At 42.2% G+C, this 25,529-nt stretch overlaps 1 protein-coding gene across 3 annotated transcripts in view; it reads right to left on the bottom strand.

Moving 5' to 3' along the window:
- Window positions 1–9,722: 9,722 nt before the first annotated feature.
- The window catches only part of RSF1 (remodeling and spacing factor 1), a 51,340-nt gene continuing 35,533 nt past the window's right edge, over window positions 9,723–25,529 (bottom strand). For all 3 annotated transcript variants that reach the window (XM_075592626.1, XM_075592627.1, XM_075592629.1), the window contains 10 exons: window positions 24,825–25,034; window positions 23,693–23,797; window positions 21,710–21,789; window positions 20,352–20,406; window positions 20,161–20,264; window positions 18,464–18,534; window positions 17,204–17,408; window positions 16,173–16,387; window positions 14,685–14,873; window positions 9,723–13,488 (listed from right to left, as the gene is read on the bottom strand). In XM_075592626.1, the coding sequence (XP_075448741.1) occupies window positions 12,944–13,488; window positions 14,685–14,873; window positions 16,173–16,387; window positions 17,204–17,408; window positions 18,464–18,534; window positions 20,161–20,264; window positions 20,352–20,406; window positions 21,710–21,789; window positions 23,693–23,797; window positions 24,825–25,034 (1,779 nt within the window). In that variant the 3' untranslated portion in view covers window positions 9,723–12,943. The remainder of the gene's footprint in view (window positions 13,489–14,684; window positions 14,874–16,172; window positions 16,388–17,203; window positions 17,409–18,463; window positions 18,535–20,160; window positions 20,265–20,351; window positions 20,407–21,709; window positions 21,790–23,692; window positions 23,798–24,824; window positions 25,035–25,529) is intronic.

Below are 25,529 nucleotides of genomic sequence, written 5' to 3'. Positions count from 1 at the left end.
TCTTGCGATAAAATGATGTCCCCTTTGCGCTTTTTCATATCCGTGAAATTAAGTCTCCTTTTAAAAGGCGAGTTGAGTTTAACAAAAAGAGTGTAAGACGCCTTCTGAGAAGCCTGTCTTCAAGATGGCGGCTTAGCATAGATGCTCTCTAGCTGGCCATTCCTAATCCACAACTACCCTCCCTGAAGGAAGTTGAGTCTGACTCAGACGTTTCTCTAAGTAGATTTAGTTTTATTTAAGCCTCAGCAAGCAATTAGGATAAATAGTACAGCTCCATCCTCGTCTGATGAGGATGGGCTCCTTGGTTCTTAGGCCGAGTCCCTAGAAGGACCGGCCGCGCTGAGCCGTGCGGACGCTCCGTGCTGAGCCCCTGCATCCTCAATGAGGATGCCTTGAGAGGGGGCTCACGTGAGTGTCCGCAGCGTGCGGAGGCGCTGGAGTTTTTAGCCGACAGCCAAGCTGTTTTTCAGCGCTCTGTCGGCTGAAAACATCCAATCAGCGCGGAGCTGCGTCAACGTCACAGCGCCGTGACGTCGGAGCCGTGACGTCTTCGTCGGTGTGTCGCAGGCGATTGGCCCAGCGACGTCACTGCCCCGCCTCCCTCAGTCTCCCCCCGCCTCCGATCGCGCCCGCTGGCTCGCCTGCATGGGCATGAAATTGCGCAGATTTCAGCAGGCGAGCCTCAGCGTCAGCGCGGCTCGGCTCAACCCTCTATGGCCCCAGCCTTAGCCAAAGAAATCTTATTCAGGGCATAATACTCCAAGCTTTCACACTACATCATTCTTCCGTGCTAGCGATCTCTGAGCATGCTCCTGTTCTCCTGATCTCCTGTAACCTTTCTGTAACAGTCTCTCCCTTGTTTAGTGTTATCTGTTGCTGGGCCTAGCTGTGTGGGATGCCTTGCGATAAATCCCTGTCCTGACTTGTATGAGAAAATCCAAGGTTAGCTACATGGCTGATTTTTCTTTTTTTTATGCTGACATGTATCCTTGAGAAATTAACTCATTCCTTGCTGGTTCCCACTGGCCAAGTCTTAAACAGTCTCTCTAATTATGGGGAAAACAAACACACAAAAAAACCCCAGTGTCTCTTTTTACCCAGAATTCTCTTAGGGTAAAGTCCAGGGGTTTAACATATCCCCCCCTTTTGGCCAAAAATCCAAATAAGGCCATACATTCTTCTGACTCCTTTTCTCGTATTCCTGATGAAGGTGCCTGCATGCACCGAAACACTGGATGCTGACTGGCCTAAGTATACTGAATATGATTAATAATAATAGCATCTTCTTGTATAGCGCTGCTAATTGTACGCAGCGCTTTACAGAGACATTTTGCAGGCACAGGTCCCTGCCCTGTAGAGCTTACAATCTATGTTTTTGGTGCCTGAGGCACAGGGAGATAAAGTGACTTGCCCAAGGTCACAAGGAGCTGACACCGGGAATTGAACCAGGCTCTCCTGCTGCAAACTCTCAGTGCCAGTCAGTGTCTTTACTCACTGAGCCACAATTAGTTAATAAGCGGTTTATACATTATGCTGCGTTGTGCTTGCATTTGAAACGGCACTCTGCGAAGCTTGCGATACGTATTTCTAATTAAAAAAAAGCACAAAGATTTGAATAATAAAGAAAGAGAAAACAACATTAATTACAAGTAAAATAATCCTTGGACGGGGCATGATGATGGTAGGGTTGCCAGGTGTCCGGTATTGAACCGGACTGTCCTGTATTTGGACACAGTCCAGTAAAAAATGAGAGGTAATACTGGACATGTATGTATTACCTCTCTGGACATAGTGACCTGACCGGCTTTGGGGACTCGGTCAGCAGGGCTGTTGCTAGGGGGCTGAGCACCTTCCTCCATCCTGATTAGCTGCTGCTGGATAATGTAGCCAATCAGAAGGAGGTGTCTAATACCGTTCTTTTGGCAAATATCTTTTGGCAAATATGCTGAAACGTCATGGCAGTGTCACTCCCTTAAAATGTGTTTAGGTTTCCAAAAGTTTTTGTACCTACCATATCAGTGTAATTAAATAGCATAATGGTGCTTCTGGCTTTAATGCACATCAATGGCTCTTGTGCCTGATCCTAACTTGTCTCTCTGTCTTTTCTGAAAGCTGCGAATTTAACGTAGAAACCATCCGCTCCCTGAACTCCCACTTAGCCTGGCAAGAGTTCAAAGCTTTCTGCCGCTCCTGTCTGTCCTCTCACAATTTCCCAATTTCACACTATATTTTCACAATTAGAATTCTGTGTTAGTTCAACATAATTGGGTTCATTCTCCGTGAGGAATTTTACTTTTAATTGTTCTTCAGCAAGCTCCTTTCGGAGAGCTAGCTCCTTGGCCAATTTTTGACTTTCCTCCAGCTATGCGTTTACTGTCTGCTGTTTACTTTAATTCTGATCTTTCTTTCGCAAGTTCTCTTTGGGGGGAAGCCCACGTTATACTCTCCTCTTCAGCTATGGAACGCGTCATAGAAAACATTGACAAAATGTTCCCTAATTTTACCTTATCGTTCTTTTTTATTTTTATTACACTCTTTACCCCCAAGTGTCTGTTTTCGGACGAAAATCATCCTTGAAGTCTACAGAGGTGTGTGTGTGTGTGTGTGTGTGTGTGTGTGTGTGTGTGTGTGTGTGTGTGCGTGCGTGCGTGCGTGCGTGCGTGCGTGCGTGCGTGCGTGTGTGTGTGTGCCTTTAACAGGGAAAATCTTAATCTGCCGTCAGGTTCTGTGCTGCTAACTGCTCATTAATGATTAAATCACCATGTATTGCAGAAGCACAGAAAGGAGTTATTAAGGAAACCATCTTAAATGTAATGTAGTGGCTTGTAAAGTGCCTCATGGCTAAGCACCTCTTGGCCTTAACTTCAAATTGATGAAACGTATATATGGACTCTAGAAGAGTAATTATTAAACAGTGATTATTAATTGCCATTTAAGTGAATTTCTGATTTATGCGAACCACTATTAAATAAGCACTCTCCTGTATGTGATGTACAAAATAATATATCTTCAGTGTTCATTTTGAGATTTTATCTCCCCCCCACTTGTCAGTAGGCCGCTATCATTGATTTGTGATGTAATTCTCTACAGTACCGGGGTTCTGCCTCATGGAAACCAGCCCAGTGGGACTAGAGATAAAAGCCTAAACGTGCGTTACACCTTTTGGCGGTATTTTGGCTCTTCAATTATCGAGCTGTAAAATCCACACACACTGGACAGCTTACGTTTATTGTACAGCTTACGTTTATTGTACTTTCATTGGGACACATTACATGTGAAAGTCGGGACACGACGTGTAACAAAGCATTACGAAATGTAGTAAGGTAAATGATGACCCAATAGGCTACAAACCAGCTTTAATTCCAGCCCATAGAGGGTTATTGGTAACAGGCATTATCGAATGGAAGTCAATGGGAATTTGGGCGATTCCAAGATATTGCAGTTTAATGAATAACCTCCATAGTTATTTTAAGAACGGTGAGGGGTGTGGTAATGCACAGTTAACAACATATGTCGGTCTATTCAAGTGAATACAAGGTATTACATTGTTAACTGTGTATTACCCTTCTTATCATTACACAGCATAGGGAGCATAGTCTATTAATATGTTTTGAAGCAGTTCTCTCTTTGCTGGAGAAGTTTAGTCCCAGTCATATTAACAAAGCTGAACTCTACCCCAGCACTGGGAAACCGCTTCACAGCATGTGGAAAAGGGAGTGAGTTGCAGACCAGACTGCATAATCCAGGGGTGCCTTATGATTCTCTGCACTCATTGCCTAGTAAGTACAAGATGGCTAAAAATTAGCCTCTGGCTTAATTAACTGCTAGATAGGTATATAGCAATCAGAGGTGATGGGCTAAAACCAAAAATAATAAAGTTTTAATACATCATGATAATAGTACACTCAAATATTTAAAATCGTAATATAGAATCATAGTGGAGTCCAAAAAACCGTAGGTAAATATGTATAGTATAGTTGTTCCTTAATAGGTATAGGGACCTTTTTAAAGCTGCAGACATGCACAGGATAATAACACCATGAAAAAGACCTGTATAGTAGTAACAACAAAAATCACTCTATTAGTGCTGTTGTAATCAAACGTATGGTAGGGAATAGTTAAGGCCAGGGATAGCATGAATGAAGGGGTTAAATACATAAGCATCAGACATTCACAGCTCTGTGTAACAAAATTGCAACACAAAGTGAATATGTCAACCAAATTATGGTGCTCTGAACCCTGATACAAAAGTATCCACTCTAAATGCTATATAGTCTCCCTGATGTCTCAACTGAACTGGAACACTCTGATGTGTATGGCAGTACATAAAGCTATCAGTATAGCCTACTATATTAGCCAAAATCTCCAATCATATATACTAATAATACCTTGAGAAAGCGCTCTGTGAAGCGTGAAGCGTTGGTAGGGCTCTCCGTTGCCCTGTTTTTCCATGACAAATAAATAAACTTTTTATGGGATACGCACCCTCCTTTCTACTTTTTTGATACCTACAGTAGTGCTCTTCCAGTTTTTCTCCTTCTATACAATGTATAACCCTGTTCACTTATGTAACTATGCATTTGTAACCATGTATTATTTGTCATCTTAACTCTACGCCCAGGACATACTTGAAAACGAGAGGTAACTCAATGTATTACTTCCTGGTAAAATATTTTATAAATAAATAAACATGCACATGACTCTTCCCAGACAGGATTTTGAGATGTGAAGTTAACCTTGTACAGGAAAAGTGTAGTAATGAATATCAGCACAGTTCCAATGTCTATTCAACTAGCACTTCATTCTGGTTTTCTGTATGTTTCCCTCCTCCTCTCCCCACCAGCATCCAACAAAAAATAATAGATGTATTCTTGTTGGGGGTTTTCATGCCTGACAGGCATATCCTTTTAAATTGTCATTGTAGTGATATAATGTTTGCAGTACTAGTTTCTGTAATATGCGCTTGTGCATTATTATAGTGATAACATTAAAATGGAAGCGCCCTCTGCAGAATTCTCAGTAAGGGCTGTTATATACATCATACGGCCGTGCGTGCCTATGCGAACGCGTGTGCACGTGCCGCATGCTTTTCATGTTTATAGAGCAGGGAGCTGTGTATGTATGTGTGTGTATGTGCGTGCATGGGTTGTGTGAGTGAAGAAGTCCTAAGCAAGATTTTTTAAAGAAAATAAAAGTTTAATAAATATTTTTTTTTTTAGTTCTGCAATCATTGACACACACACACATCCACACACATATACATACATTTCAGAGCCAGTAGCGGCGCAAAAAGATGATTTTCTTCATCTTCTCCGCGTCTGTCGACTCCCCGCTCTGCACGCGCGCGACCCTTCTATAGAAAGGCTGACTGACATTTGCCAACTAAAATTCCGCGCGTACGGCACTATAGAACGTGTGTTTGTGTCCGTCCGGCCACTTCTTTTCCTGGACCCTACCAGTATAAGACCTGATAGGTGCAGGCAGTGGATGGGCTAATTCCTTCAAAAAGGCCCTGTGTGCTTTTGCAGCCTTGGATACATTAGATATATCAAAGGGCGGGCCTAGCAACAGCCAGAGATTGTCAGCCTGAGGGGTGGGTACTGATAGGCCATCACATCCAGTATGTGGCCCAATTAGTATCCAGATCTGTTTTGTTATGAGACAGAGATACAATCACACCCAAAGGGTATAGATACTGGAACTCTCACAAAAGTAGGTGTGTCTCTTTCCTCCCCCTGCGGAGCGAGTACCAGCTACCCTGGGTCATACTAGGAGGAGCACCATGCAAAGAAGAAAGCAATGCCATGCTGTGAGATATGTACCTGCCAATAAACACAGTTGTACCATCACCAGTGTGATCACTGTCTGAGAATCAAGAACAAGGTGTCGGTATGGATTCTCCTTCTATCCAAAGGACCCATGCTGACTGGAGGCGCTGCACCTACGACTACGGTAACCTGTAAACCTGTCCTGTTCTCCCCATAACACCGCAGAGCACTCAGCCCTTCTGTTGCCACACAGGTACAGCACAACACCTAAATGGAGTAGCCAGAGAAGCAGATGACCCCAATCTCATTTAGGGTGGGAGTACAATGGCGACATTTGGAGGCACTGCTGAGATTGTTATTCTCACAGGACAGGTTTTTTGCAACAGCAGAGCCGACAGCAGTGGGATTGATGAATTTATCTGTTTGTGCATCACAGACTTACATGCTTTCCCTACGATGAAAAGAATAGGGAGCAGTTCCCTGAGGCTTCACCAGGGAGCCTGCTATCCATCCACTGAAATAGAAATGAAGGGGGGAATCTCTCCTTGAGGCTTCACCAGGGAGGGGGTTACCTAGACCCTTGCCCAAAGAAAGAAAATATGTTTGGGGCGTACTCTGGGCTTCATGCCAGGGAGTGTGGGTACCTTGCATATCAGAATGGAAAAAATACAGGGGTGGGGGGGGGGAAGAAATACAGGGGTGGGGGGGGGGAAGAAATACAGGGGTGGGGGGGGGGAAAGAAATACAGGGGTGGGGGGGGGGGAAAGAAATACAGGGGTGGGGGAAAAGAAATACAGGGGTGGGGGAAAAGAAATACAGGGGTGGGGGGGGGAAAGAAATAAAGGGGTGGGGGGGTGGGGAGAGAACAGCTCTCTGAGACACCACCATGGAGGGGGTTACCTCCTGAACCTTTGTTAAAAAGCAGTTTGGGGACAGGGCCCCTGAGGCGTCACCAGGGATCCCTGTAGACCCTCATCGCGGAATGATGGGGCGTTCCTCTGATCTGCACCACAACCGTCAACCGGGGAGAAGGAAGCTGTTACTAGAGCCACACAAAATAATACAGAGGATGCACCCGGTACCACATGGAAGGCAAGACATTTCCTCACCACCATGAGACCCCAAGATAAATGATCGTAGAAGCAGTGCCCTTTTTATGGCAACTTTGTTTTACCAAGAAAAAGGGCACTTGCCAAACATGCTGTGGATAGTTTACCGTTACAAACTGGGGGGTTCTGTTTTGGGGAGTTCCCTCAAAGAAGCAGATGCCCAATACAGTGGACACACGAACAGGGTAGGTATAGTCCCAATTTTTACCCCATAAGTGTTTTATTGCACCTCAAATATCCAGAGAAACAACCAATGAAAGCTTAAAAGGCAGCTTTTATCATGCTTTTCTGCATACTGCATGTTTTCCCTGAATCAGAACATGCGTATATTTGTCAGTACATAACCATGCTTTTGCAGTTGTTCAAAAGCAGGAGTTTCATATTGCCACAATTTGTTTTTGTAGGCAAAATAAGTGGCCGAGTTGTTGCTCAACATTATGATACTTGGTAGCACATCTAGTGTAGAAACCAGGGGTGGGCAACTCCAGTCCTCAAGGGGCAACCAAAAGGTCAGGTTTGAATGATATCCCCGCATCAGCACAGGTGGCCCAATCAGTGGCTCAGTCTTCGATTGAGACACCTGTGCTGAAGCAGGGATAGCCTGAAAACCTGGCCTGCTGGTGGCCCTTGAGGACTGGAGTTACCCACCCCTGGTATAAAGCAATGCTTATTCTGCACTCCTAGGGATCCTGTTCTATGGGGTTAGAGGCCACAGAAGGGAACACGCCATGCTGTGCAGGTTTCCTGTTCCACTTAACAAGATGTACTGGCACGGCACTAAAAAGCCAGGGCTGAACTAACATTTCTCTGCATTTTTCTTACGCAAAGATTTTCAGTTTTGGGCTCTAATCTTAACATGTGTGTTTTCCATTTCTTAACACTATACAGTACATCACTACAGGAAATGCAGAATTGTTGACGTACAGGTATGAATCACAAAACAAGATTGGATGATGGTGCAGTCAAGATTTAAATGATCTCCGGACTAGTAGATCATATAAAGTCTTAGTACAAATAGTTTAAAGATCATCCTTGCAGGAGAAGATTATGGACTAGAATCCACCACAATTCAGACCCCATCTCAAAACACACAGGTTAAGAGTGATCGATACAACATAAATTAAAAAAAATCAAAAAAATCTTATGCCTATATACAATCTCATGTTAATTTTAAATCTTAGGGACTTTATAAATAACTGTGTTATTCTGTTCCTGTGATAAATCCTCCAGTGCTTTGCAACGGTGAGCCCAGGATTGTATGGCGAATATGTAAGATTGGAGCATACAATGAAAAATGGAAATGCTGAACACTACAAGCCTGGGTTAAAATAAGCATACCTTTGGCATTAAATATGCATGACATGCAAAAGGAAGACAAAGACTAGGCCGCAGCAGACTGTTGAGCCCTTTCAATGATCTACAATGACATCTCCAGTGATGCACAAAATTCCTCGTCTACCAGTCATTAAAAACTCAGCTGCTTTGAAATTGTTAGAGAAAGATTCCCTCTTCACACCAGTGAAACACATACACAATGTGTGTATCTATATATCGCAGTGTGCTAGAGGTCACATTTGTGAAATACAAAGAGGGCAGTGTTTGGGCAATCCATCACCAATATTTACAGATTGACAGTTGACCCATTTGCCTCTGCATGAACAATAGGAAGTTTCCCAAGCACTCTACTGGCTTTCAGTCACATTTGTTTGAAAAATAATTACATCCCAGAAAACACCCAGAATTGGTTTACGCAGGTTACAGTGCCCAAAACCCCACTACTAGTTAATTGCTGCCAACTTCTCTTTCCTTGAAATACTGCTGGCATTTTCAAAATTGGGAGATGTAATTAAATCCTGGATACAGCATGACCCAGGGATGCAAATCAGTCTGGTTAAGAGGTAACCTTCTGTGATTAAGGGCTAAACGTTAGATTGGAGCCTCCCTTGAGCAGGACCCTCGTTACCTTTGGCATCAGTGGCGTTAGTTTGGTCATATTTGGTATGCCACTCCGTCTCTTTACTCATTGTTCCCTCATTGTACCGCGCTACTGAATATTTTGGCTCTTTAGAAACAATGAAGATACTAATACTTATATATTTTCCTTTACCTTATGAAATGACATTATTTTCCATAATACACATAATTAGTGTCCCAACTAAAACATAAAAAACTGAGTTTTTGTGCTTTGCTAGTGTGTGTGTGTGTGTGTGTGTGTGTGTGTGTGTGTGTGTGTGTGTGTGTGTGTGTGTGTGTGTGTGTGTGTGTGTGTGTGTGTGTGTGTGTATTAAACAAAGCTGCTCAATTTGTTCTGTACAGAATCTTATCTACAGAGCAGATTACAATATTCTCTGCTTTGGGTTCACAACATGCTGTTTTGTGATCGGTGTTTCATTCTTATCCAGGGAAAACGAAACAGTATGGCCGCTACAGCCGTCCTTCAGCTGCTCAACAGTAACCTGTTGCACCATTGGAATAGGGAAGAAGGAACAGAGGGCACAATGGGTTTTAGCAAATGAAAACAGTGTTGGCTCAATAAATGAGTTTTCATTTGCTAAAACCCGTTGTGCCCTCTGTTCCTTCTTCCATGTACCCAGGACTGACTGCAGGCTGTCGTTCTTACATTGGAGCACCGGTAACTGTATCATTTTTTCCTTTGAGGTGTGCAGCACTCCTCTCTATTATCTGCACCATTGGAATAGGACATCACAGATTCCCTTTGGGACGGCTGAACCTGGGAAGCTCAGCTCTGGAGGACCTCAACTCGGGTCAGGTTGTGTAGAAACCAAAAGGAACCACGGGAGGGAGGGGTGCTGCTTTATGAGGTAAACACAACAATTCAAAAAGGTTTAGAAATGAGTCACTTTTATTTGGAAATAGCTTGGGATAAACTTAGAACTTTGAATTTGAAGATGCAATCAAGTACCCCCAACAATCTAACTTCTGGTTCAAAGTAATCCAACTCTAGCAATGGCAACTGCTGATATTCATATAAAAAGGTGCAATCTATTGTACTTAATTCATTTGTTGTTGTAGCCTCTTAGCAAAACTTTTCAGGCCTTCTACCATAATCATTTTATTGTATGCTACAGCACTCCAGAGATGCCTGCCTCTAAATTGATAGGCTTTTAAAAACCCAAGGTTTGTTAATTCCTTGCATAGGCCCCGATTCTTTATTCTGTGAACCAGTCTCTGTAGCCTGGGAAGATTTCAGCTCAACTCAAATGAATCATTGAATGGATAAAGCTAAAATCTTCGCAAGCCAGGGGGAGACTGCTTCACAGCATTATTAATAAAGGCCTTTAGACCATATTTAATATGGTGGAAAGTAGTTTACATGATTGCTCAGTATGGATTAGCAACTTTGTACCGTATTGAATATGGAAGTTAGAAGCAGAGGCAAGGAGCCTGTAAACACAATGTTGTATAATTTTTAGGAATGTTTTGATTTTCAGTTTGTCAAAAACAATTTGGGAGGAACTGCACTGTTAAAAAGCACCTTTTACACGTGTGCATCACGTAAACAGCTCTCTGCTCCGTGGGTCTGAAAATGTTTCGAGCTAGAATCAATTAAACATTAATGGTGCTTTTCAAGACCTACAACTGCAAACTCTAATTGTCTGACCACGTATAGTCATGCAAAGGCATAGAAGGGACTCGGATAAATTGGCATTTTAGCAATATTGAAGATTGCAGCTATTTTTAGTTGGATTTTTGTTTACTTTGAGAAGGGGCGTGCTTTGGATGGCTTGAAATGCATAGATACTCAATCTTTTACCAAGAGTCTAAAGTAATTTTTCAGTACGGGTCAAGGCTTGCCCTTCAAAAACAACCTTCCACACCAGAGATGATTATAATACAGCACAATCTTATGTTATACCAACTCATTTCTTAGATGCGTTAGGGGTGTCCTATTGTACATAGATAATTGGTGGCACTTGTGTAGAAAACGACTATTTTGCAAGAACTAATACAGCTTTGAAAACAGATTAGCACTTAGGCCTAGGTTTAAACATTTCTAAGCCTTAGTTCATTTTTTGGTGCATGAGCTAAACCTTAGTTCAGGGGTGTCCAACTCCAGTCCTCAAGGGCCACAAACAAGCCAGGTATTAGGAATAACCCAGCTTCAGCCCAGGTGGCTCAATCAGTGGCTCAGGCATTCTGACTGAGTCACCTGTGTTGAAGCAGGGATATCCACAATACCTGGCCTGTTGGTGGCCTTTGAGGACTTGAGTTGGGCCACTTCTGCACTTAGTTCAATTTAGTTGATCTGAGCATCAGGCTCTTATCAGTTAATTTTCTGCAGATTAAAAGTCTAGTACTCAATATTATGCTACACACTGCCTATTATCAGCATTCACATATCACACAACGCATGGTTCCCCAAGTTTTGCCAAAGACAGGATGGTGCAATGTTGCAGAGGTTTAAGAGTGCATGCACAAACACTGTTCACACATGTTCCCTTTCTTTATAGGGAGAGTACAAAGGGAAGCACATTTCAGGCCCAATATAGCGTAGTAATGGTCCATGCCAAAACAATTAATGGTAACAGCAAGAGTGTGCCAGGACATACACAAAGGATTCTGGGTATGCCAATGCTTATGATATTGTTCCTTCAAACCCCTTACTTTTCCTTATTTTTTAAAACCTGAAAACTTTGTCTCATTTTTAAAGGTGTTTGTCTTTTAAAACATTGTCGATGTTGCCTTCAAGAACTTTTTCTTTTCATGATGTCTACATATTTATTCCTTCTCAGAATGTGGTATCCCAGATATAGATTGTAGCTTCTATTTTTTAAACGTCTATGTGAAAGTATTTTGCAGATAACGCACCTTTAAATATACAGGTTGCCTAAAAAGTAATTAACTGTTTTGTTGGAACATCTCAGGGGCTAAAGGTACCGTCAGAACTTCCTACAACATCTAGATAGATTAGCAAGAAAAATACGAGAAATATACTTTTTCCACCAGCTTTCTTCAATTTGAAGTAGACCGTATGGGGGTATATTCACTAAAGTACGACAGTCATCACTCACTAATGGCCATTAATGAACGAAAATGACTATCACACTACCGAGTATACCCCTACGAGTCCTAATTGGACCAGTATGGTGCCATCACAAAACCCCCATAACACGTCACAACAGAGGGCAGTTTTTAAGATTATGCAATATTGTGCCGCACTCCAGTTACAAAAGGTCTAAGCTGCATGGGACAGCTCCTACTATCACAATTAAAATGCCTTTCAGGGTTTCTGTAGATTTTAAAGCAAAAAAGGATTCTGGTTCAGAGACTTTATAAAAGACATCAACAACTTGCAATGTAAAGTGTTACAGGACTTTCTGACACAGAAGTGGTTAAAAGTATATCTTGTGATCACCTTGAAACCTAGTATAGGTTTCCAAAAAACAAAAACAGGGTGACCAAGTGTAGGCCTAAGACTCACAAATGCCACAGTAAAGTAGTTGGTATTTTTTTTTTTGTTTTTATTATTATTTATAACTGCCTGTTTATCGTAACCTAAGTACTGAATATTTAAATAGAATATATATCTCATATGAAAAAGCTAAAAGCAACAAGTGCTTATGCCATGTCCCCGCTCTGCCTTCCTTCCTTCTGTATTCTCCTCCCTGTCCCCAAAGAAAAAAAATAATTGTGTATTTGTGGGACGTCTGGAATGCATTTTGCCCACCCCCCCTATTCACAAATTTCTGAGGAACCACAAAAGTCTTACATCTTTTCAAAGTTTTCTGGGATGGTTTCAGTCAGTGAAATTACCCATGACCACAAATGCAATGAGAGAAAATGAGGATTAAAAATAAAAATAAAACATAAAAAAAAAAAAAAAAAAAAAAAAAAAAACAATTGACAGAAATTATTCATCTTTGAAAGTTCAAAAACTGGTCACTTCACAGAAAGACTGCAGGACTGGTCAAACGTTCGCATCTATAAAAAGGTAACGTTTGTAGTGGAGAGGTTTTCTAGGAGGAATAAAACTGCATTTCGTAACTGGCCCGCTGGTATGAGCTACTGTGGAATAAATTAGCACAAAATGGAAGAAGAAAAGTCTTATAACTGTTCACTGTTACAGACATAATCCACAAGGTCAGTTACTCTCAATAGTTCATCCTCGTCTTCCTCTGGCACTACTGCTTCCTGACTGCTAACCGTCCCATTGGAAGCCTGGCTGATGTTGGCTGATGTGTCCTTAGAGGTTTGACTCTTTTCACTTGGTTTCCCAATTAAGTTCTCAATAGTTTTTCCCGGGCTCTGTCCATTGGTGGAAGGTAAATCCACCAGGCTATAGTCCAACGGGCTCTCATCCTTCCCTACGTTATCAAAGTCATCTTCGTCGTCGCTCTCTATCCTGTAAGGCGGCTTCTTAGTGCTTTCTTGGAGGGTGCTTGGGGCAGAAGTCTTGTCTACTGTAGAAGGCTTCTCTGCCTCTCCAACCTTGACATCTCCTTCCTCGTCCTCATCGTCCGTCTCGATGCGATTTACTCGCTTTCGGACAGGTTTCTCCTCTTCTGAGCATTCGTCATTTGAACTTCGCATGCGTTTACGCAGTACATGTTTCCTCCCTTTCGGCTGCTTCCCATCCTCCGAATCGCTCTCTGAAAGAGATGGGTGAAGTACAATGAATAGAAAACTCACAGCAGAAAACCATACACTTCAGCGACTACGGCTTTATTGCGCTAGGAAAATGGACTAGGATGACCATATGGCTTTTATCGGCCATCAAATTCTGTGTTTCGATGTTTACTGAACAACCTGCTTTCATCCCAACAATATTATATTTAAATGGAAAATATAGCTCCCACTACAAAGCTAAAAGCAGCAAATGTTCGGGTCTTTTTCTTCTGCTTCGGTGACCATAGAGAAATAATTGTGTATTTATGGGACGTTCAAAATGCATTTTGCCCACCCTTATGCGCACATTTATGAGGAACCAGTCTAACAGATTTTAAAAATCTTCTAAAAAGGTTTCTGTCAGTGAAAACTAATAAAAAAAATATATAAATAAATGTGAATAAAAAGGGTAGGTTAAAATAGAGGATCAAAGAATAAGTTACATGTCCTAGCTCATTCAGGTCTATATAGCCAGTTCTTTATATATATATATATATCAGTTAATGCCGCCGTAGTTTTCAAGCATTGGAGGGATGCTAGGGGTCAATTTAATCGCTGCTGACCTCCTGCTTCTTGATACCTGTCCCCCGTACGGCCCCCTTCAGGGTGAACAATATGGAGGGGTTTAAAGCTTTTACATCAAGCAGGCCAATAGGAAGCCACGATGGATGATGACGTGGCTTCCTATTGGTCCGCGTCACACGGGAGCTTTAAACCTCTATGAGATACAGGCAGCACCTTCAGAGGTAAGTAACTCGGGAAGCAGGAGTCCCAGGTACTGAAATGAACGTGTTTTTTTCTCCGGGCACCCCCCTGCTTCCCACCTATGGGGGAGACTTTTTCCCATGGAATGCTCCTTTAGGGAATATGCAAATGTAACAAATGTTTGTGAAAAGAGGCAACACCAACATTGATTGAAGCCCTTCTACCAAAGCTGCATAAGCTTTGAACATACTTACCCCTCCATAAGATACATGGTATCCAGCTTTATTTTATGCTAAATATTAGCTTTAATAATTGAACTTTTCTCTACACCTAATCTAAGGCACAACATAGCAGGCAACAAGTTTGGCAACCTGGCTGCTTTACATCACACAATCTAAACCTGGAGTTACGGTCAAATAATCAGTATTAGCAGAGAAAGGATTACTAGTCATTATTTTGTAGATCCTTATCGTACCGTTGCTTTCGGAGCTGGAGAACCTGCGTTTGAGTACTCGTCTCATCTCCTTGCCGCTGCGAGCACCTTTCTGTGAGCCCTCACTTTCGGTGTCCTCCTTGTAGTTGACCTGCTGTTTCTGGTTCCTCCTTGACCTCCTCCTCCTGGTTTCCAGATAATCGTCGCTGTAGTCGCTGGACTCTGCAGTTTCTGCAAAGACCCAAAGCGGTCATTGTTAGTATGTGCATTATGCACGTCTGTGGAAATGCTCATGGTTACGGCAATCCATTCCTCAGCCAGGACGGACTCTTCCGTGGGTAATTTTGGGACGATTGGGGCTACATTTACATTTGAAGTCTTCCAAGGTGCAGCCATTGGCATCTAGAAGGGCATAGTGCCATTATAAATGGTAGGATACTCTATTACTGGGGAAACAGTCTCATTCTTCTCAGTAAATAGTTAGACACCTTTAAAAAGGTACAATCCATTCAATACAAGAGTAAAGTACTGCGACACATTAAGCAACTTGGTTATTTTTGCATTACTTCCTTTTAATTCATATTAAGCACACAATCCATAAGTAGCTAGACTAATAACTATAAAGGATATGACTATTTTACCAATGCTTCATCTTAAGAAAATAAATGAGTCGGTGTACAGAGCAGGGCAGGCCAACTCCAGTAGTCAAGGGCCACCAACAGCTGGGATATCATGAAAACCTGACCTGTTAGTGGCTCTTGAGGACTGGACTTGGACACCGCTGGTATAGAGCAGCGGTTCGCAAACTGGGGGGCGCGCGACTGCCGGCAGGGTGGGGGGGGGGGAGGATGGGGGGACGGGGTTTACAGAGGCCCTGCGCGCTTCCCGAAGGCACTTAAATTAAGTGCCGGGGGAGCTGCAGGGCCTCTGTAAACCTTCACTTACCTAGGCTCCGGCGGCTTCCTTCGTCGCCATGGCAACGCGGCGTCAAAATGACGCCGGTGAGTGGGGGTTAGGGGGGGCGCGGGAGTGAGGTGACCGCCGGTAGGGGGGCGCAGGGGGAAAAGTTTGCGTCCCCCTGGTATAGAGCATTAAAAAGGTGCAGAGCTAAAAGCCAACAGACATAACATTGGTCAAAACTGTACCACGGATCGCACCTTTGCAGATGTATTTTTAGCTAGGAACGCATGCCGGCAGAACAAACATTTAGTATTTTGCTGTTTTGTTTATTAAAGGCACTATCAAGTAAAATAAAAACAATAAAAAAATAAACTAAATCCGCATGAAGGAAAAAAAAACAAAGAAATGTAATTTAAAATCAAAATGAAAACATATGAAATGTGTTCATGCTAATTACCCATATGAACTACAGATCAGGAACTAACCAAGAAGTGCTGTCAGATTAGTCATGCTGCGTACATGTCACCGTCTTGCACCCCCCATTGTAAGAAGCTTGCACCCCCCATTGTAAGAAGCTGCGGAACGTTGGCGTCTGATAAGCAGGTGTAATTAGAGAGCGAGTTCCCTCACCACTTTCCTCCTGCGCATCCTCCTCAGATTCCTCCTCTTCATCATCGTCTGAATACTTCCTCCTTGTTGTCTTCCGCTTCAGGCGCCTGCTTTGCCGCATTGGCCGCCTGTAGTGCCGCCGCGGCTTGCGCGCCCCAAAGTCGCTGTCGTTGGACTGCTGATCTTCGTCACTCTCCTCCGCATTGTCCTCAGACACAACAAACTCCCCTTGAGACCTAGAAAGCATCAAGCGTTACATTAAAGAGGGGGGATACAGAATGTACATGCTATGTAGCCATCTTCACCAGAAGAGTAAGCAAAAGAAAAAAAAGATACTACACAGTGTATTACTACTACTCGTTATGAACGTGACTCATAACGTATCCATGGCAGAGCAAAACAGTGGGTGTCTGGTTAATATCCTTTTCAGAAGTACTCTTGAATATTAGCAAATTTGAAATAAAATTTCAGGGGACAAGTATTTTGAGGGAAACATGAATACTGTTATTAGAAGAACATGACTGTTCCAGATTCTAACTAGGACTTGGATGCCCTGAAAACATTGAGCCACACTCCCTCCTCGGGTCCCATCTATGGTGCCGGGCATTACCCGGAAGCGGAGGGAGCCCATCGACATGGTCCTAACACGGAAGTTGGACCTGGATGGGCTCCCTCCATTGCTGCTGTGAAAGCCAAATCACACTGGGAAAGGGGTTAAGAGATACATTCTCACTTTACTGCATGGACGGGACAGCTGTACAACACGAGGAACAAGCCCATAAATACTCTGGTGCTTCTGACAGCAAAGGGTTTGACATTAGCGATCACACGGGTGATGTAAATATAAAGAACACGAGACAAAATGGAGCAATTATATGAATATGCAGCAACGGGCACACTGCTCAGGAACTAACAACTCAACTCCCACATTTAACTTCTGCACAATGTGTGTTCTTTGCGATCTAAACTAAAGGACTTGGTATCCTGCCACACAAGCTCTATAAAACCACACAGGCTGGATTCTCTTATTTATGTATTAAATGCAGACTGACCCATCACTGATCCTGAATTCCTCCTCGCTTTCCTCCTCATCCATGTTGCTGTCACTGTCGAGGTCGTTCAGCCGCCGGCGTTTTTTACGCCTGGTGACAGCCCTCTGTGGCCTTTTGCCCTCTGTCCTCTCTCCTTCCAGGATGGTGGAAATGTCCTTGCCACGGTGACCAGTGATATTGGACATGTCCTTGCCTCGGCCCCCTCCTGACACACAAGGAAATAAATAATCCCACGGCAAGTTATATCAATGGTGCATTGCACTGAAACCCTGAGCCACAGGGGGAAAAAAAAGGGTCTCTTGTGAAATAATTAAATATCTTTTCAAAACCAGGACTGGATTACAGATTGCCAACAGCGGGAGAGCAAACAGACTGGAACTTGGAAGCATTTCTTCAGTAGCAAAGTTATATCTGAAAGCAGGTTGGTGCACACAGTCCTATTGATGCAGCAATAAGAACGGCTTTACAAACCATAGCTAGGAAATAAAGTGCATCCGCTTGTCTCTAAAGTGAAAAAGGTGAGCATGGAATATTATGCATTTGAGCACCAAAATGAATGCAAAAATGAAAAGCACCAGGGGGCATAGTATCTGTTAATGAATGCAAATTAGATCTTGTATGCTTAACAGTACTGTGACTTACTGAAGAGCTCTGATTGTGTCAGGGTTTATTAAGGGAAGGGGGATTAAAAAAAAAATATCTGTGTTGAAATAATGGAATTATTCTCTATATGTCCTTTTACCTAAAGTGTTTTCAAACTGCCAGGCATCATAGTGCAGACAGAAAGTTGGGACTAAAAAAATGTCGGCCCTGCACATGCTCCTAACGCCTCCCCTTGCGTTTAAGTCAATAGCACAAGTGTCACTATTATGTATGTATATATATATATATATATATATATATATATATATATATATATATATATATATATATATATATATATATAAATATGAATGCCGAATATCTCAGAAACGTCAAGAAATATTCTCTACATGTTCTAATACTCGGTCTTTGCAAACTGCCAGACATTACCATAATACCGACAGAAAGCGGACACTAAAATAGGCCAGCCGGCAAGCGCTTAAGTTCCTCACCCCGTGCATTGTACAAATGCACTAGTGTCGCTGTAATGTACACACAAAGAAAAGTAAGATAGGCGTGATACCTTTAATAGCCAACACAGTACCATCCTCTATTTGAGTAATGAATAAAGTGAGTGCAGAATCTCTGAGTGGAAAGACGGGATTGGAATCTACCTACCAACCCCTCCATCTGCATCTCTGATGTCTTCCTCTATCGCTTCGTCAATCGCTTCGTCAAATTCATCAAATCTACAAGCACGCAGGCGTGCAGAGAGATAATCATGGTTAATCTCGAATTAGAAGTGCACTGCACACATCAGAAACGCCTCCCGATTGTGAGAACATGACGTAGGTGTTCATTTTTAACCCCTTCTGTGCCAGTGTGGCTTGCATTGCAATTGCAATTGTATTGCATTGCAAATGAAACGCTCCCAGATCCTATCTGTACATCTGAAATACTAGATCTAGTCAAATACATCCATTTGAAAAACAGACACTCAAGAGGGGCAGGGGTATGGGTGCATTTACAAACTTTGAGGGGAGGCGAGAGGGGGGGGGGGGGTTGTAGGGTGAGAGGGTGCGAAAGGGGGCGTGAGAAGGGGGTGGCGGTACCTCAGAATTTCACAATCTAATTCTGGGGTTCCTTAACCACAAAAAGTTGAAAACCACTGGCCTAGTTAGTGATATGCTAGCTTCCAGTCACAATGACTGCCATGTAAAGGGAAACGGGTTTCGCAAGATACAGTACAAGTGGCTTCGGATCTCCAATGCTAGAAGGTTTGTGACCGTAAGTCCAGTTTGGTCCTGTGTAGAACTGCAGCTTAAGACATGGGAGCAGTGAAAGACAAAGGTTCTTTGCCAAATCATTTTTTATAGTGGGAATGTTTAAAAGGCTTAATTAGAGTTAAAAGGAATGTAAACAATTCGCAATAGCTTTTTTTTGGATCAAGAAAAGGAGAATGGATCTTGTCTTTTTGGCATAATTGTGATTACTGTCACAAAGCTGTGCAATGCCCGAATCCCAAAATATATATATCTCTAAACGCCCCCTATGCCCAGCCCATCACATCCACTTTTTCCTCATCTCACTCCCCCGCAAGACTTCTCTCGTGATGCCCCCCTCTCTGGTATTTCCTACCACATACCAGACTCTCCGCCAGCTTTTAGATGTTTAAAAACTCCCTCAAAACTCATCTTTTCAAGGAAGCCTACTCGCCTTACCTCCTAAATACAACGCCCCCCTGCCTCCCCTCCAACCCCATTGGCACCAGATGTGTGGCTGGACCAATCTCCTCGCTATGTAACATCCCCACTATCAACTTTAATGGGCTCAGCTGTCAGGCTTGACCATACTCCAACCGGAGGTATACAAGCCCCACAATGAGCATCCACTTTATCCTTTTTGTTTCAACATTGTCCCTCATTCTCTCTAGATTGTAAGCTCTCACTAACAGGGCTCTCATTACGTTCTGTATCTGTTTGTCCTTATTTGTATGCAACTCTGTTGATGTAATGATCCAATCTCTGTACCCCCATTGTACTGTACTAAAGAATATGTTGGCGCTTTATAAATTTAAAATAAACAATAGTGTTTTCTAAGACGCTCCCACTGCGATAGTACTTGAATCTCCACAGCACTGACGGGTTGAAGTGTATTATTGCCTATAACAGGGATGCTCAACCCCAGTCCTCATGCCCCCCAAACAGGTCAGGTTTTCAGGATATCACAGCTTCAGTGCAGGTGGCTCAGTCAAAGACAACCTCTCATTGAGCCACCTGTGCTGAAGCAGGAATATCCTGAAGTCCTTACCTGTTGGGGGATCTTAAGGACTGGAGTTGAGCACCGCTGGACTATAACACGCAGGCAGTTCCTACCTGTAACTTATACATTTCCTAGTCCTTGTTGATCGCCTTTCCAACAACTTTGGTTTTTTCTTCTTTTCTTCTTTTTCCTGCACTTCTGGTACCTCCGTTTCCTGCTGAAGTTCAAATACAAAAAAATGTGTTACAAAAAATGTAAATACCGTCCGGTTTTTATCTATAATGACTGCAGATCACGGACTTACTTGGGTAGGAATTATGTTCTCAATGCTGATTCCCACATAAACTAATCGCTCTTTCCTACAACGGAAAGAAGAAAACGACAAATATAAACAAAGTGTTTGTTTTCTTTGATACTGAATGACAGTACTTTAAAGTAGCAGTTCAAGCTGCGTTTTAATTTATTTCCCCCCCCATAATATGTGCATCAATACAATCCACACAATGATAAGTAATTAGCCCAGTTGCCGATCGATCGGCGAAGATTCAGCTCGGGGGTTCACTAAATGGCAACAGAAGAGGACCAAAGATGCAAAGTTCTTTGGGGAAGATCGTGTGACCAGGCAGTCAACTAGATACAATTGTTGCACTGCTAGACAGGGCAGGGCTCAAAAAGGGTGCGCCAGAGCCTGTTTCAGAAGAGGAAAGGGATGTGACTTTGCAACTGGTTGCTATAGAAACAAAAAAGTATTGTTACATTATAATACGTTAAAAATGTCATTTTTTTTAAATGCTACAATTATTTTCTCATAGTACAGAACTGATGTATTAAAAAAACACATGTAGGATATTGCTTGGTCTGCAGCTTTAAGCAATACTGTACATTAAATTGTTTTTATTATGATTGGCACAATTGCATTATTGTCAATCGGATATCCGAGATGGAACAGACCCGTTTCCCAGTTCACATTTCAACGTAGCCACTTTAATTTTTTATTGTTTGGAAATAAGAACTGGATTAAGGTCTCATGACGACCAGGAGGCAGGTTATCCATACTTAACCTGTGGTAGGCATAGGCTGCGTCCATTGTGCATGTGTATAGTGCGAGCAGAAGCGCGACAGGGCCACAACCTTGTTTGAATTTGCCGTGCAACAACCGGGTCCCGTGAGCAGTTCGCCCAATGAGGGCGAAACAACTCCGTAAAGCACCCCATCGCGCACACATGCAGGCCACGAATCTCGGCAAGTACAGGCGCGCGTGACATCACGCTTTCGGTCGTGCGCCTGTACTATGTCCAAGGCCATAGGAACAAATTCAATAAACTGTTTATTGTAACCCCCATATTTGAGCAAATATAAAAACTTCAATGCAGATTGGGACGCAGATTTAAAAAACTGGATGTTTCTGCCCCAAACTAACTCTTACATTTAATTTTTATTTCGGTGTTCCAATGAATATTCTGTATTCTATTGCTGCAAAAGTGAATACAGAACAAGAAATTGCACCGAAGCGTTCATTACTGAAAGACACACCCAACTCTGACACCTCTGGGCTTTCAAGCTTTCATAAACGTTAAACTGAAACGCTACAGGATTTTATTAACCATTACTCTTCCCTGATGTTGCCACGACACCCACACATCATGCAATGGAAGTACCTACCTTCTCTCTGCTCGCTCTTTCTTTTTCAGGACCACATCCAACTCCTGCAACTGTTCTTCCATCTTCTCACACAGTAATTTCTAGTAAAGAGGTAGAAACATTTCAAATGGTTAGTTTCCCAGGAGCATAAATCTGGTTTACAATAGTTCAGCATCCTAAAAAGTCAGCGCTAGACTGACACATGGGGGCCCTTGCCTATTTTGTGTGTGAGTAATAAGCTCCAATTCCAACAATCACCATCATCTCTTCCAGCAATGAGGAGCAGGAACAGGCATTATTGTTAATCGTCCGTTACCAAAAACAGGGTTACAATAATGTATGACTGCAGACAATATTTTTATGTCAATTACTGCTAACAGAATGAGTGCTTCAAGTTAGAACGAAACCATTTTACGGTGTTACCTTACAGTTCCTGATTTTTAAAGGTCAACTTCCATCTAGGGTAGCAAAAGGGTGTGTATGCGTGCATACTATTTTTAGTGTGATGACCTCTGGTCTCTTGGACATCACTAAAGAGTGCGACTCCTCGTAGGATCAAATTAAACCAACGACAGTGATAGGTTTACTAGATTAAACATTGACGGTTGATGTCTTTATAGACAAATCAGACAAACAAAAGCTTTAGTCTGTTTTAAGAGGTTGTGCAGTTTTTACTTTAAACAGCTACTCTGAAGTATAAAGCAGTGGAGCGCAGTGTTTACATTTTCCCACCCCGTGATAGAGTATTTAGGTTTATGCACAAGTCTTCCTGCCATAAAACGAACCAGTGCATAAACTTATCTGGCTTACTTTGATAGGCATAACTGCAATATGTCACCAATTCTATTCCTGCCATTAGGTTACTTTGGTGCAAAATGGCATTGCATCTTTAAGGCCGGAATACTACTCCCCCCCACCTTCCTTTCTGATTTATATATGTAAAGAATGTGGCAATATACAATTGTACATGCTTACCTAAGCTGGCAATCGTTTGGTGCTACTGTTATAAATCTGTCAAAATCCTGATTATGTGCCTAACATAATGGCCGCCTTCTAACTTTGTGCTGCAGTCTGTGAAACGCTGCAGCTGATATGTAACATTATATTACAAAGTGTAACGCATTATTGTTACAGCTTTCAGAGTAATAGACAGTCTGCTGTTTGGAACACAGCAACCAAACTGTTTGGGTGTGTGAGCACCCGTTTCAAAAGATGAAGTGGATATGACTTTCTAAATGGTTGTTATTGCAACCAAAGGATGATGATCAGTACATTAAAAAAAAAAAAAAAATCATTAAAAATGGCAATAGTAGTTTAAAAAACAATGCACACAGTATTATCTAATACAACAGAACAGATTTATTAAATAAATAAAATAGGATTTTTCATGTTTTGCTGCCTTAAAAATAGAAGCAAAGTGCGCTCAGCTACATTTACACAGCCTAGCATGTTCTATTTAAAGTGTATTATACTATGTTGCAATGTACATTATGCACTCACGTGAATGTACTCACGTGAATGTACAGAGGATGAAAGCATGTGTTGTAAACTTCTGGAAACAACATTAGACCATTGGAAGTGCCATTTTGTAATAAAAAAATTTTTTTTAATTAAAAAAATAAATAAAGATAGGTTCTTCACCATACTATACAATAGTGTCTGATTTCACGCTCATTTTTTCAATGCTTGATTTTTTTAAACTGTGTTGTATTAATGATCCATGAGCACAAAACGGAACTTAACATGACTGCTATATGCCCCTCCCACTGCTATGCCCCTCCCACTTTTAACATCAGATCAATCTTCACACAGCCTGATCGCAGAGGCGGAGGAAAGAGTTTGTTAGCAAAGTCTCTGAAGTCTGCATGAAAAAGCGCTCTGTGCTGCCTCTGGGCAAGTAACAGCAAGAATCGCCACGTGAACACTAGCAGGTGGTAGGCCTGAAAATAAAGCTAGAGAGCAGACATATCACACAGACAGCGCAAAATACAAGATGAATCGTACATGCTGGCAAGGAGGACAAAACCATTCTCCATCTGGAATCAACATGAGAGGTGGTCGTAGACAGGCTGTATGGTACCCGCTGTCACAGGAGTCGCACAGCAAGATCTGCATGAGAAGCAACAAGGGGTTACAATCTCCTGACACTTGTAAACAGCTGCCTGCATGCTTATATGGAGTCATTTGCTAGATAGCTGGTTTACAATTTGCATTCCCAATTCAACCCCACATGGAGGGTATATTAGTGACAGATCTATGAATACAGTCGAAGACTGAGCTTCTGATTGAGCTTGCTGTGCTGAAGCAGGGACTGATTGAGTTACCCTCTGCTGAAGCAGAGAAATCCTGAAACCCTGACCTGTTGGGGGGAGGTAGGAGGGGGCAGGGGTGTGAGTCTTGAGCACCCCTGGATTAAAGAATTTAATTTCAGGAAAGTACTTTGTTCTTTGTTTAAAACAGCTTAAATATTTTGATTTGGGTCAGAATGCTAATTTTCCATTAATTTCCGAGAGTCTCTTAATTTGACACAACAAATTAGTCACACAGGTCAGACTATGAGTGTATATAAAACGAATGTGTTAATGAAAATAATGCGTGTGTGGGGAGATACTCTTCTAGGCATAGGAAATTATTAGCAGCCGAGAAGGCAGAGGTAGGAGAGAAGAGATGTACACTGTGTGTTGCGGTTAAAGCACGTATGTGGAGCATAAAAACGTGCCAGAAAATATGAATTTTGTATTTATGCTCTGGAGAATATGATCCCAAGAACTTGACTCATTGGATTATCTCCAGTGTCACTTGTTCAGTTTAAACAAATTGTACAAAGCACACTTGATACATGCAGTAAAAGGTATGGGAATAGGACCACCCTATTATTGGCTTTACAGTGGTTTGATAAGACTTTCCTCTCTTGGCCCCCCAAATTTGCTACATGTAAAACCTTTTTACAATGAATTGCAAAATAAGAATTAGTTAGCATGTTAACTGTAGTGATAATGGCAAAAATGTGTGTGTAATTAGTTGTGTGTGTATGGTCAAACCACAGAGTCACTCCAGCAAATAGTATGAAGTTCAGATGTACGATGTGTGTTGGGCGAGTGTGCCGGAAAGTATGGATTGTGGGTGAAGCACTAACCAGCTCCGGATGGTTGGGTAAGCTACATTTCTTGCAAGGCTCGTCGTCTTCGCCTGGCACGCCTTCCTCTTTCTTTTCTTCCCCTTGCGATCCTTCATCCGAGTCATCGTCGCTGTCAGACTCCTCGCTTTCCTCCTCGCTAGAACATTTACGCTTGCGACGCGATCGCAAATTAGTCCAGCGTGCTCGTCTCCTTTGTCTGGGTCTAGTCTGATGGCCAATAAGAAAATACAATACAAAAAAAAAATGAATGATATAGATAGATATCTAACTATATATTGATATGAACCTATATCGTAATTTACAGATATTGCCACAGCAGGTACAAAGCAACACAAAGCACCAATCATCTATGTGTTACTTTCCAATAAAACCATACAATGTCAAGGACAGGGTAATGCAGACAAAAAATACATGTTTATAAGCACTAGCCAAACGAACCACCAGAGGAATATGGGAACCCAGCACATAGATATAAAAAGTAATTATAAATATTGTATGTATGATTCAGTTCGGACAGTTTCTCAGTCCCAAGTTGAGGATACAGCCAGAAAATCCAAATACTGTAACTTCTCACAAATGTTAAGTCATGTAGGTCGCTGTTATTCTGCCTTTTAAGATACTGCCTTGTACCTCTGAATCTCGCCAAAAGTTCTTCAAGCATCTGCTTTACTCAACTTCATATATCGTAAGATCCTCCTTTTC

Source organism: Ascaphus truei, chromosome 3 (assembly GCF_040206685.1).
Source record: "Ascaphus truei isolate aAscTru1 chromosome 3, aAscTru1.hap1, whole genome shotgun sequence".
Taxonomy (NCBI): domain Eukaryota; kingdom Metazoa; phylum Chordata; class Amphibia; order Anura; family Ascaphidae; genus Ascaphus; species Ascaphus truei.
Note: the sequence above shows the minus strand (reverse complement) of the source record. Positions and strands in the feature narration are given on the sequence as shown.